At 41.9% G+C, this 14,800-nt stretch overlaps 1 protein-coding gene across 1 annotated transcript in view; it reads right to left on the bottom strand.

Moving 5' to 3' along the window:
- Positions 1-881: 881 nt before the first annotated feature.
- Positions 882-14,800, bottom strand: part of LOC311105078 (GPI ethanolamine phosphate transferase 2-like) — a gene marked incomplete at its 3' end in the record, with an annotated part of 137,947 nt that continues 124,028 nt past the window's right edge. Inside the window, exons 13-14 of the mRNA XM_084147074.1 lie at positions 8,407-8,567; positions 882-1,104 (exon numbers count right to left, since the gene is read on the bottom strand). Of these exons, the coding sequence (XP_084003200.1) occupies positions 882-1,104; positions 8,407-8,567 (384 nt within the window). The remainder of the gene's footprint in view (positions 1,105-8,406; positions 8,568-14,800) is intronic.

Here is a 14,800-nt window from a genome sequence, read left to right as displayed (position 1 = left end):
TCACCCAGTGAATCAATTCTCATCTGTATATTAGTAATAATCCACTGTATTAACAAAGCATTGACTGCATTTCAATATATTCCTCCAGAGTAAAAAAAATGTATATATACATATATGCCTAAAAGTATGCATATTACTTTAGGGTATGAAGACCTACTGTGTACCCTATGGCAGAAAGTGGGAGGAAACTATGGCTTGCTATCAGCATGGAGCACATCTATATATATATATATATATAATCTACAAAGGGAATCCATTAAACTCAGTTAATTAAAGAGCCGGCTGGAAAGCATATCGACAAAGTCACTGTGCTGATAATGTGGTCACTGTATTGATTGAAGTGCATGGAGGACTATTGGAAATACAGTATAATGCAACTGGCATAAAGCACTACAGAGAGACGATGGTCAATAGAAGCACTTACTACTCTACGGAAACAAAACAAACAATAACACATGAAAAAATTAATGAATACAAATCCAATTTCAAGGGACTTACAGTATACCTTCACAATTACGCTTTTGACACATTTAAATTAAATAATTCACTCATTTACCTTTCATGTTCAGCCCTGCTCAATAAACACCACAACAGACTTCAGTAGAACCCACCAACCCATCAAAATATCATAATCTTACTAAATAAGTTTTGTTTTAGTCCATAGAGAAAATATATTGCTTTCCAAATGGTGAATGCCGCAGTCCTAGAACTCCAGTGCAGGGGACAGTACACATTCACACCTACTCCTTCGCGGTGTAGTAGGGCATCCAGAAGTCAACGAGGACAGTATCAGGACCACCCATTATCATAGTCTTTGCCCTTTGGCCCTTCTCCTTAACCCCTCTTCCTGGAAGCTGAGAGCCCTCGGAGACGTGAGGTCCCTAGGGCCTGCTGGAGCTGCGGCTCTGCTCCATGGTGGTGAAGAAGAGGCAGATAGCGGCGGTGAGCAGCGTGTGCATGGACTCATACAGCAGCTTGGGTGAGAAGACGCTCCAGATGTAGAGGTGGTAGCGCAGGGCCGTGACCAGCACCACGTAGGCTACTGCAGGTACGGAGCGCAACAGGGCCAAGCAGTAGCAACCATGGCCGACCGCCACTGAACTCCTGGAGAGAAGAGGAGAGATAGAGGGGGATATGGGAGGGTGAAGAGATACAATGGGAGAGAAGGGAGATAAATTGATTAGCATCTTATTTGGTTGTCAGAACAATGGAAAAACAGATGCCACGAGCAGTCAAAACAACAAATGTGCACCTGACAAAAATAAATAAATACTGCATGGGACATCACAGAATTGGAGGTTTGCATCTCATAGGTCACATTTGAATATCATGTGTACATTTAACCTCCACATCTAAAGTACTTGATAGAAAACAAATGCTATTGAACCCAGGCCTGGACTCATAGACAGAGCCTATTGCAATTCTCTCAGCTTTGAGGCACATGCTTTCAATCAGCATTTCTTCCTGAGGACTTGTATCTTGTCTGTCTCAATGCTTACGGTTGCGTTAGCCTACCATCGACTCCTACATGAAGGTTGCCTTAGTACCTCTGAAAAGAACGTGATCTCATTGTCTATTCAGATAGGGCTGGATTGATGCCAGCGCATGTAGGAAGTATAGGATATGCCCTTCAACGACAGCCTTTCAATTCAAATGAAAGGCAGAAATGGTAGGAGAACAAGTTGCACACTCTTCAAAGGGCTTCCCACAGTCTTTGTTCATTTCTCTTTCAAAACAATCGGAAATACAGAGAAGTGTGTACAAGCTGCTTGCACACACTGTCTCCTCACACTATTTTTTCAACATTCGTTCTCTTTCACACAAGTACACATGTTCACACAAGTACACGTGCACAAACCTTCACCCACACACACACACACACACGCACAAACATATACACCCATTTACACACAGCATCCGAAAGCTCCTACGTCTGTATAGAGCCACAGCTCATTCCATATTCAGAATGGGATACTGCAGCCAGGTAATCGCAAAGCTCTGGGGGAGGAAGTTATCCCTCCCAAACAGGGATAACTGCTGCACTGAAGCAGTGGGTGGTAGTTGTAGAAAACCCTTACAGTCCATCTCCTGAACACTATCACTACAACACTTCCATCTAGTCCACTTCCTGTTTGCTGTGAGTGTCTGCCTGTCTTCAGTGTGGCAATAAAGTGTGAATTGTATCCCTGTGTCCTACTGGTCATTTCTTTCTTCTTACTGGGACACCTACAGTATATCTAAACCGGCACCTCTATCGGAGACCACCACATGGTGGCGCTCTTTATCATGCTCCTTCGAGCCGGACCATTAGTGACAGGATGCAGTTCATGCCGCATGCCATGCCCCAGACCAGGCGCACAAGCCGGCGTCAACAGAAGGACTGGGGTGTCCAGCAGATTGAGGCCATGAAGAGGCCCCCCATGTGGATACTGTCCTCCTACCGCAACATTGCTACAGTCCAGCACTCACCAGCTCCACAACCTCCGCCTGGTTACTGGCAGCACCCCAACACCTGGCCTGCACCTCTAGTCCCTGAGTACCACAGGATTGACCAACTGTATCCTGTGTACTAGGCAGTGCAGCAGCCTCGAACGGCTTGGGTGCCACGGCCACTGGTCCATTCACCACTCACACGTGTCAAGTGGTGACCGGCCCGCCAGCCAATTCAGCTGCCACCCGGACTCCAGCATGTCCAGTGGTCACAAGCACCCCAGGAGGTTCTTCAGCCAGTGCTCTCGCCAGCTCCTCGGCATGTCAGGCACACATATTCACCAGGACTCAAGTACGTCCAGACAGCTACGCAGCACCCTGCACTCCAGCAAACCATGCGGCCCCCAATGTGCCAGTCCGCCCAGCAGCTGCCAGAGTTTACCACCAAGACCGATGCAACGACGGGCATCCATTCACACACCCAGGCCAGCGCCAGAACCAACCCGGCCTCAACAGCTCCCGTATCCAGTCCTCGAGCCACATGGTGGCGCTCTTTTTCAGTAGTGCAATTTAGGGTAGGTGTTGAATCAAAAGGTGTGTGTGGGATTGTTTCCGTGTGTGTTCGCATAATCAGTGAGAGTCCCTACACAAGCCTCCCTGTACGTGCCAACATAAATGACTGTACTCAGCGACACACACTGAAAGTGTCTGTCTCTCTCTCTCACAAACCATGATCAATGCACATAGCGCACGCACAAACACCGTTGCATTTTTTGGAAGAGGAAAAGTTTTAAAACAAGTCTGGAACTGCACTGGCTGATGTTTTATCTCAAACCTCTTTAGTTCAAAAACCATATCGTTTTATATCAACTAACATTGACATTTGTAGCATCTACTCTGACAATGACAATGCTAGATGAACAGCTAATCAATGGGTTTAGAACCTAAACATTATCAAGTACTAAATACATTTTAAACTGTGTGTCATCTGCATAGGAGTGGAAGTCGGCACAATGTTCAGAAATTATTTTGCTTAGTGGGAGCCATGTATTAGAAAAGAAGTGGAGCAACAATCGATCCCCATGGAACACCGGTAATACCAGTACAGCCATGTATAAGGAAAAGTGGACCAAGAATCAGTCCCTGCGGGATATCAGTAATATGTGGTCTCTAACACTAACAGCAATGTTGTGTTTGTATATACAGTACCAGTCAAAAGTTTGGACACACCTACTCATTCAAAGATTTTTCTTTATTTTTTACTATTTTCTACATTGGAGAATAATAGTGAAAACATCAAAACTATTAAATAACACATATGGAATTGTGTAGTAACCAAAAGTGTTAAACAAATCAAAATATAGTTTTGGTAGCCACCCTTTGCCTTGATGACAGCTTTGCACACTCTTGGCATTCTCTGAACCAGCTTCATGAGGTAGTCACCTGGAATGCATTTCAATTAACAGGTGTGCCTTGTTAAAAGTTCATTTGTGTAATTTCTTTCCTTCTTAATGCGTTTGAGCCAATCAGTGGTGTTGTGACAAAGTAGGGGTGTTATACAGAAGATAGCCCTATTTGGTAAAAGACCAAGTCCATATTATGGCAAGAACAGCTCAAATAAGCAAAGAGAAACGACATTCCTTCATTACTTTCAGACATGAAGGTCAGTCGAAAAAAACATTAAGCGCTATGATGAAACTGGCTCTCATGAGGACCGCCACAGGAAAGGAAGACCCAGAGTTACCTCCACTACTAAAAGGACACAAATAAGAAGAAGAGACTTGCTTGGGCCAAGAAAAACGAGCAACGGACATTGGACCGGTGGAAATCTGTCCTTTGGTCTGATGAGTCCAAATTAGAGATTTTTGGTTCCAACCGCCGTGTCTTTATGAGACGCTGAGTAGGTGAACAGATGATCTCCGCATGTGTGGTTCCCACCGTGAATCATGGAGGAGGATGTGTTATGGTGTCGGGGTGCTTTGCTGGTGACACTGTCAGTGATTTATTTAGAATTCAAGGCACACTTAACCAGCATAGCTACCACAGCATTCTGCAGCGATACGCCATCCCATCTGGTTTGCGCTTAGTGGGACTATCATTTGTTTTTCAACAGGACAATGACCAAAAACACACCTCCAGGCTTTTTAAGGGCTATTTGACCAAGGAGAGCGATGGAGTGCCGCATCAGACGACCTGGCCTCCACAATCACCCGACCTCAACCCAATTGAGATGGTTTGGGATGAGTTGGACCGCAGAGTGAAGGAAAAGCAGTCAGCATATGTGGGAACTCCTTCAAGACTGTTAGAAAAGCATTCCTCATGAAGCTGGTTGAGAGAATGCCAAGAGTGTGCAAAGCTGTCATCAAGGCAAAGGGTGGCTACTTTGAAGAATCTAAAATATAACATATATTTTGATTTGTTTCACACTTTTTTGGTTACTACATGATTCCATATGTGTTATTTCATAGTTTTGATGTCTTCACTATTATTCTACAATGTCAAAAATAGTAAAAATAAAGAAAAACCCTTCAATGAGTAGGTGTTCTAAAACTTTTGACCGGTAGTGTATATATACAGTGGGGAGAACAAGTATTTGATACACTGCCGATTTTGCAGGTTTTCCTACTTACAAAGCATGTAGAGGTCTGTAATTTTTATCATAGGTACACTTAAACTGTGAGAGATGGAATCTAAAATCCAGAAAATCACATTGTATGATTTTTAAGTAATTAATTTGCATTTTATTGCATGACATAAGTATTTGATACATCAGAAAAGCAGAACTTAATATTTGGTACAGAAACCTTTGTTTGCAATTACAGAGATCATACATTTCCTGTAGGTCTTGACCAGGTATGCACACACTGCAGCAGGGATTTTGGCCCACTCCACCATACAGAACTTCTCCAGATCCTTCAGGTTTCGGGGCTGTCGCTGGGCAATACGGACTATCAGCTCCCTCCAAAGATTTTCTATTGGGTTCAGGTCTGGAGACTGGCTAGGCCACTCCAGGACCTTGAGATGCTTCTTACGGAGCCACTCCTTAGTTGCCCTGGCTGTGTGTTTCGGGTCGTTGTCATGCTGGAAGACCCAGCCACGACCCATCTTCAATGCTCTTACTGAGGGAAGGACGTTGTCGGCCAAGATCTCACGATACATGGCCCCATCCATCCTCCCCTCAATACGGTGCAGTCGTCCTGTCCCCTTTGCAGAAAAGCATCCCCAAAGAATGATGTTTCCACCTCCATGCTTCACGGTTGGGATGGTGTTCTTGGGGTTGTACTCATCCTTCTTCTTCCTCCAAACACGGCGAGTGGAGTTTAGACCAAAAAGCTATATTTTTGTCTCATCAGACCACATGACCTTCTCCCATTCCTCCTCTGGATCATCCAGATGGTCATTGGCCTGGACATGCGCTGGCTTGAGCAGGGGGACCTTGCGTGCGCTGCAGGATTTTAATCCATGACGGCGTAGTGTGTTACTAATGGTTTTCTTTGAGACTGTGGTCCCAGCTCTCTTCAGGTCATTGACCAGGTCCTGCCTTGTAGTTCTGGGCTGATCCCTCACCTTCCTCATGATCATTTATGCCCCACGAGGTGAGATCTTGCATGGAGCCCCAGACAGAGAGTGATTGACCGTCATCTTGAACTTCTTCCATTTTCTAATAATTGCGCCAACAGTTGTTGCCTTCTCACCAAGCTGCTTGCCTGTTGTCCTGTAGCCCATCCCAGCCTTGTGCAGGTCTACAACTGTATCCCTGATGTCCTTACACAGCTCTCTGGTCTTGGCCATTGTGGAGAGGTTGGAGTCTGTTTGATTGAGTGTGTGGACAGGTGTCTTTTATACAGGTAACGAGTTCAAACAGGTGCAGTTAATACAGGTAATGAGTGGAGAACAGGAGGGCTTCTTAAAGAAAAACTAACAGGTCTGTGAGAGCCGGAATTCTTACTGGTTGGTAGGTGATCAAATACTTATGTCATGCAATAAAATGCAAATTAATTACTTAAAAATCATACAATGTGATTTTCTGGATTTTTGTTTTAGATTCCGTCTCTCACAGTTGAAGTGTACCTATGATAAAAATTACAGACCTCTACATGCTTTGTAAGTAGGAAAACCTGCAAAATCGTCAGTGTATCAAATACTTGTTCTCCCCACTGTACTTGTTCAAGAGTTTTTCTTTATTTTTACTATGTTCTATAGCGTTGACTGCATTGGGAATGTGTGTCCTCAGCTGTGTCTTCTGTCCGCCAAGACATACAGTACACAGCTGGTATAGAAAACCAGAAAAAATTAATCATAAAATGTTGTTGGGATGCAGAACAGACCACATTACTCATACATGGGGTCGGATGAATCAGATATGTAATTAATCAAGGGATTCAGATTTTTTTCCTCAAAGTCAGTGGCTGTTGGCCTATGGCAGTTCTAGTGTTAATGTCATGTCCTAGGCAAAGGTCTCTAGCTACCTGAAGAGGTAGTAATTGAAGGGCATCCCCTCTTTGGAAATAAGATCAGGCATTAGTAATGCGCTTTCACGCCTGTCCCACACCCTCTCCCTTTACTTCCTGTCCTCCTCTTGGGCTGGCTTTAGTATTCATCTGGTGCACTCCCTCTATCCTGACCCTATCCTCCAGGGAGCAGGATTAAAGAGGGATGACTGCCTGTAAAGGAGTGTGGGATACAGCATGTGCGTTAAGGGATACCACCTCTAGATCTCTGGAGCTAAAGAAGTTGAATTTACTGATCTTTCGAGAATTGGCCCCTTTTGACACTCAGAAACACAGCCCTGGCAATGTGTTTGCACAATCTATTTTCCAATTGGGTGCAGTCTGCACAGATTTTACACGGACATACAGTGCCTTAAGAAAGAATTCACACCTCTTGCAGCCATCGTTTTCATCAATTATTGAAACGCTGATGTGTGTTGAGAGAAGGAGGCCCCCATGTTGGACTGGGCTTTACGCTCTACGCTCTACTTTGATTGCAGTATGGAGCTAGTTATCACTCACCCTAATTGGAATTAGATGCCAGTAACAAAGAGGCTTAGAGGAGCTTAATGATGAAAAACAACTTCCACCCACAAACAGCTCTTTGATTTCATCTGCATCCCATCCCTTTTTTCCATTCCATAACTTAGCTTACAGTGCTCTTTAACACACAATCTGTGATGCATAGTGTATTGTCTATACATTCAAGATGCGGGGTAGCACACTTTGCTCATTTATTAATAATATTTTAATTTTAAGTTATTTACATTTTTACATTTTAGTCATTTAGCAGACGCTCTTATCCAGAGCGACTTACAGTTAGTGAGTGCATACATTTTTCATACTGTATGCTCTTTGAATTGTGATCTAGGTGACTAACCTTTTGCCGGAATCGTATGAATTAATGAGACAATCAATTAGAGGTGCAAGCATTAAAACGTTGTACAAAATGTTCCAAACAATCTCTTTCATCTTTGACAAATAACATCCAGGGGTAGCTAGCTGCGCTGCTGTTTTGATTCCATAATAAATTGGCACGTGGCCAAGACATCGTCATCATCACATTATGATCATGTCCCAATATTTACACACTGCAGTTTCATGCTAGACGGGAGGAATATATAGTGTCCTCTGTCCGGTATGGTCGTGCTCAATTCAATTTCCATGAATTAATTAAAATTCCATAACTGGACTGTTTCGCCAGCCTCTTGTTTTTGGGATAATCAATGTTGTGAGTATATGGACATCCTAAATCATCAATTTCAAGGCTTTCCACGTTATACTGGAATAATAAGTCATTTGAAAAATCTTGCCAAATCTTCTACTTTATCATCAGTCTGCTACAGTAAGACAAACACAAGATTACCAAGATAAACACATGGTTAGCTGGTTCCCGGGCTGTTGTGAATCAGTGTAGGTCGGAATGAATTAACTTCTGAATGAATGAATCATCACTAATGACACTCGCTGGTGTACAGTATCTGACCTTTTCTCTGAGCTGAGGTAGCAGACGAGGTGGGCAGCCCAGAGCAGCGGCCCGGCGTACGTGCTGAGGACAGTGAGGAAGACAGCCGGGGCTTCTACGTAGCTCTCCAGTCCCACGAAGCCCACCGAGATGTCCACCGTGGCTATGCTGTTGGAGTTCCCCTACAGACAGACAAACAACAGCCAAACAGAAGACGTACGTTTTATTAAGCTTCATTTTCACAACTAACCTTAGTAACTAAGTAGACAAAGTAGCAAAGTAATGTCGCTTAAGGAGCTTAGTTAGCTAAAGTACATAAATACTTAGTTAGGTAACGTGGCAAACTAAGTTAGCTAACCTCGCTAACTGCACCTGACTTAACCTTGGGTAAATTAATATATGAAGATTGCACAATACACTCAATATTAACTTTTGAAAGAAGTCAAAAGCTGATGTGAATAAAATGTGTCAGTCTCCTGCATGCTCCTTCACTTCGCAGGTAGCTAGCTATTCAGAGCTCGCTGTCTGTCACCTCTCTGGCCTTGTAAGGGTTGCAGTGACTGGGTGAAAACTCCCTTCCCCTCCACCTAATATCTCCTCCTCCCTACTCTCTTTGGCCCAGTCTCTCATTCTCCTTTCTATTTCCATTTCCTGACGAGGGCTCAGGAGTGACACAGATGTGATAGAAGAGCTCTCGGCGACTGCAGCGGGAGCTGAATTAATTCACTGGCTGATGAAGGCCACTAGCTCCCCTCTCTCTCGCCTGGATGTGTATGTGTGTGTGTGAAAGGGCCCGTTCTGTCAAAGAGCATGACAACGCCACCCTCCAACGGACAAACCCAACACCATATTTGAGTGGATCATGTACAGTGCCTTCAGAAAGTATTCACACCCGTTTACTTTTTCCACATTTTGTTGTGTTACAGCCTACATTTTACATTTACATCATTTAGCAGACGCTAAATTTAATAAATTGAGATTTTGTGTCACCAGCCAACACACAATACCCCATAATGTAATTGTTTACAAATTAATTAAAAATGAAAAGCTGAAATGTCTTGAGTCAATAAGTATTCAACCCCTTTGTTATGGCAAGCCTAAATAAGTTTAGGAGTAAAAATGCGCTTAACAAGTCACATAATAAGTTGCATGGACTCACTTTGCAAAAGTAGTGTATGATTTTTGAATGACTACCTCATCTCTGTAGCCCGCAGATACAATTATTGGTAAGGTCCCTCAGTCGAGCAGTGACTTTCAAACACAGATTCTACCAAAAAAGACCAGGGATGTTTTCCAATACATCGCAAAGAAGCGCACCTGTTGTTGGTAAATTTGTAAAAATAAAAAAAGCAGATATTGAATATCCCTTTGAGCATGGTGAAGTTATTAGTTACACTTTGGATAGTGTATCAATACACCAAGTCATTAGAAGGATACAGGCGTCCTTCCTAACTCAGTTGCCGGAGAGGAAGGAAACCACTCAGGGATTTCACCATTAGGCCAATGGTGATTTTAAAACAGTTAAATAGTTTAATGGCTGTGATAGGAGAAAACTGAGGATGGATCAACAACATTGTAGTTAGTCCACAATACTAACCTAATTGACAGAGTGAAAATAAGGAAACCTGTACAGAATAAAAATATTCCAAAACATGCATCCTGTTTGCAATAAGGCACTTAAGTAAATCTGCAAAAAATGTGGTAATGAAATTAACTTTATATCCTAAATACAAAGTGTTATGTTTGGGGTAAATCCAACACAACACATTATTGAGTACCACTCTCTATATTTTCAAGTATAGTGGTGGCTGCGTCATGTTATGGGTATGCTTCTAATCGTTAAGAACTGGGGAGTTTTTCTGGATAAAAAAAATCCTGGAGATAAACCTGATTCAGTCTGGTTTCCACCAGACATTGGGAGATGAATTCACCTTCAGCAGGACAATAACCTAAAACACAAGGCCAAATACACACTGGAGTTGTTTACCAAGATGACATTGAATGTTCCTGAGTGGCCTAGTTATAGTTTTGAATTAAAAATGGCTGTCTAGCAATGATCAAAAATCAACTTGACAGATCTTGAAGAATTAAAAAAAGATTGTGCAAATATTGTACAATCCAGGTGTGCAAAACCCTTAGAGACTTACCCAGAAAGACTCACAGCTGTAATAGCTGTCAAAGGTGATTCTAACATGTATCGACTCAGGGGGTTGAATACTTATGTAATAAAGATATATTAGTTTTTTAAGAATTTTTCTTCCACTTTGACATTACAGAGTATTTGGTGTAGATCGTTGACCAAAAAATGACAATTAAATCCATTTTAATCCCACCTTGTAACACAAAAAAATGCGTAAAAGTCAAGGGGTGTGATTAATTTCTGAAGGCACTGTATGTTCAAAAGTTCCACATAGCCGACCATGGACCGGCTACAATCGGAGTCTTAGGACATTGGGCTGTCCAGCTCGGCCTACAGTAGGACTGGGTTACAGTTTTATTGAGACTAACCAAATATTTGTCGACAACTTATTTTTCCTTACGAAAACTAATAACAATAACGAAATGAGATGCCATGAAAAAAAGAAAACTAACAAATACGTTTTCATTTTAGTTGACGAAAATGTGACAAGACGAGAATTCCACGTGAGACTAATGGACATTCAATTTGACATGAAGCTCCTATTAATCTGTTTTGTCCAATCATAAGCATGCATTCCTTTGCAGAATATTTAATGCAATCCTCTCATTGGCAGAAATAACGTATTTCAGTTGCGCGGTCTGATCGAGCTGATCTGCCCGGCTCTCGCACAGAGCTCCAGGGCGGTCACAATCTTTTGAACGGATGCCAGGACACTTCAATTGTAACTAACCAAAACTTTCATGTAGGCTATTTTTGCCTTGATCACATCAGAAGCTCTATTTTCCCATGTGCTCTGTTATTTATCTGTGTTGCCACGCTCGCGGTACGCAAATGTGAGTGCAGTTGTTTTTTCCCCGATTGGAAATATTAATGCTATTTGCTGAATATTAGGAGTACAGTAATATTTGTAGCATTATTGGAAAGATCAGATTATATCCTTTTTAAGGGAATCACTTTAATTTACCCCCATCCCAAGGTTATGATGGGGAGAAAAGAGCTGTATGCCTAAATTGTTGAACCTGTAGCCAAGGCTTTGTAGCCTATATGGTAGGCTAAATCATGGCTGGCATTGCTTACAACCTGCCACAATAGCAATGTGCCAGCTATATGAGGGGATAGCAGGCTTCATTGGACAAGGCTATCTTAATGTGCACATGATGGACGTTGAAGGTGAATATTAATTATTTTATGAAAAAAAACCTGACTAATAAATTACTAAAATGACTGACTAAAACTTTTCCAGAGTTTTAGTCGACTGATAATAACTAAAACTAAAAGGGATGAAATGACTAAAATGTGACTGAGACTAAAATGTATTTTAGTCACTAAGACTAAAACTAAATAGAAAATAGCTGCCAAAATTAACACTAGTGGACACTAATGGACCAAGAGTGAGGAGGGTCATTAAAGCGATTATTTTGTACTTTGTATGCTTTTTAGCCAGTAGTTCTGAAAGTAGCTCTCACGAGCCAAAAGTGGTCCCCGAAAATTGCATACTATGTCACAGCAAAATACTTAATAGTCGCCAAAGTTTCAAAGCATGTCTTTAAAGAGCCATTGAAAACATAAATTGACAAGTGTGTTTTTCTGTTGCTCATTAGAAAAACGAAATTTAGAGAGCTGTTCATGTGTCTCCCTAATTTTCATACTGGTAGGCTTTTTGGTGATTATTTACAGATAAATTATGAACACATTAGATGAAGATGGTGAATCCATATTTTGGACCAGAGTGAGGCTACCACTCCACTAGCCTACCTACTGTTCCTGCAGTGAGGAGGATTCACCATCTTCATCTAATGTGTTCATAATTTATCTGCAAATAATCACCAAAAAGCCTACCAGTATGCAAATTAGGGAGACACATGAACAGCTCTCTAATTCGGTAGGCTACTGACAAGTCACTCACTTTAAAATCACTGTCTGGCAAGTCCTGATGCACTTTATATAAAAAATACAAACAAATAAATAGCCTATGTGCCACCACTCCGTGGCTGCATGTGAAACAAGGCAGGGTCCAATGTTAACTTTTTTTTCTCACTGGCTCAGTTGGGCAAAAATCTACTGGCCCAAACAGAATTTATACTGGCACAGACATGGTGTAGTTCTTAAATGCATTGCCCTCATGCAGGGCCTATAGGTTGGCATGTGTTCTCTCTATATTCAGCTATTAATAGGCTACATTTGGTTAATATGATTTGTATTAAAAAGCTAAAGTAATATAATTTAGCAATGCAAGTCATTACTCTATTCTTTAGAATTGCATTGTATTAATTGCATTCATTTTTGTTTGTAAAGTATGTCATTTTGAGAAGATTTGAAAATAGGATGCTGCCACTTTATTGAGACAGAAGTTCCAAAAGAGATATCGATAGGGGTGAACGACTCCAGGATTTTTGGAGTCGACTCCAACTCCTGTGGTTGGGGTCGAAGGAGTAGACTCTTGTTCGACTCCCAAAACACACAAACAGCTGTGCACACACCACCTCATTATTGTCCCCTGTAGCTCAGTTGGTAGAGCATGGCGCTTGCAACGCCAGGTTTGTGGGTTCGTTTTCCCACGGGGGGCCAGTGTGAAAATGTATGCACTCACTAACTGTATGTCGCTCTGGATAAGAGCGTCTGCTAAATGACTAAAATGTAAAAATATTGCAGAGTCCTACTAGGAACTAGAAAGACTAATTTTGCGTTCTAGGGAGGACTGGCATGAACATGATGCTGCCCATTTGCAACTTATAAAAAGCCTATTGAATATAGAAGGTGATATGTAGGAAATATAATATTTTAGTGATATTTCTGCTGTGCGCAGCCTTGACAGATCCCATGGGATGTTGTGGCGCAATCTCTACACCAATAAGCCTATTCTTTGCCGTGTTGTAAAGCCCTATTCGTACGGGATTAGTATTACTAGAGACATTGGTTATGTAATTACTATCCAAGCATGTGCGTTATTCCCGAGGACGATTCGCACTGAATTCGTTTTTTTCCAAACGGCCCCCTGTAATTCTTTTTTAAATTATTCAATTCAATGTTATGACAGAAGCCTGGAGTGGAATTTTTTTTTCTAGGCGTGAAGATGTTTCAACGTCATGGCTAGACGATAATAGGCTACACTGATAACTCGTGCTTGGCTGCCAAATGTATAGGTGTCCCGATAATATTTAAATTGAGGAAGTGTGATCATAATCATTATTTTAGGGATCCATGGTAGACGTCCCTCCTAATAAAAATGCCCCCCATCCTGCTGATTTGAGCTGCTGAACAGTATGTGCAACACTTGGATGAGAAAGTGAACTTGCAATTTCTAAAAAGATTAGCTCAGTGGGGAATCGGGGATGCCCTGCTTTGCGATCTATTGCCTAGGACATCAACAGCCAGGGTTTCATTAAATTATCTATAGGCACAATACATTTTATTGCACATTTAGGCCTAATTAAACGGACACATTTGGCGTTATTCAACTTCAATTCACTGGCACAATGTAGAATAGTTTAGCCATACTCACTGATAGCCTAATCTATAGTTTAATATACTTTTGGTGAATTTATGAAGTATTGCAAGGCAAGACATTGCGAAATACAGATTACCAAGAAATAGCCTATGCCACCGGCGTAGCGCAGTTTCTCTGGACTCTCCACAAAATCTGAGTTTGCCCCCCCCCAAAAAAAAATAATCTCATGAGTCAGCCACCGATCGCTGTCCATGGTTCTGAAATTGCGACGTCTAAGTGGATGCCTATCGATAGGCTATTAGATTATGTGGTGCTAATGCTTGTAAGTAGCCTATAGCTTTGCTTTAATGGATACATGTTTATTTTTATTTGGTCGTCATTTTCTCATGTTAAGCCTAACATTTATGTTTCACGACGCTAAAGGCCTACTGTGTCGCAATGTTGCTACTGTATTTAAAATGCTGGCTGGCGGCAATAATGTACACTGAACAAAAATATAAACGCAACGTAACAATTTCAAAGATTTTACTAAGTTACAGTTCATATAAGGAAATCAGTTAATTGACATAAATTCATTAGGCCCTAATCTATGGATTTCACATGACTGGGAATAAAGATGTGCATCTGTTGGTCACAGATTCGTGGATCAGAAAACCAGTCAGTATCTGGTGTGGCCACCATTTGCCTCATGCAGCGCAACACATCTCCTTCACATAGAGTTGATCAGGCTGTTGATTGTGGCCTGTGGAATGTTGTCCCACTCCTCTTCAATGGCTGTGAGAAGTTGCTGAATATTGGCGGGAACTGGAACACGCTGTCGATCCAGA

The sequence above is a fragment of the Coregonus lavaretus genome (assembly GCF_964263955.1).
Source record: "Coregonus lavaretus genome assembly, chromosome: 29".
NCBI lineage: Eukaryota > Metazoa > Chordata > Actinopteri > Salmoniformes > Salmonidae > Coregonus > Coregonus lavaretus.
Note: the sequence above shows the minus strand (reverse complement) of the source record. Positions and strands in the feature narration are given on the sequence as shown.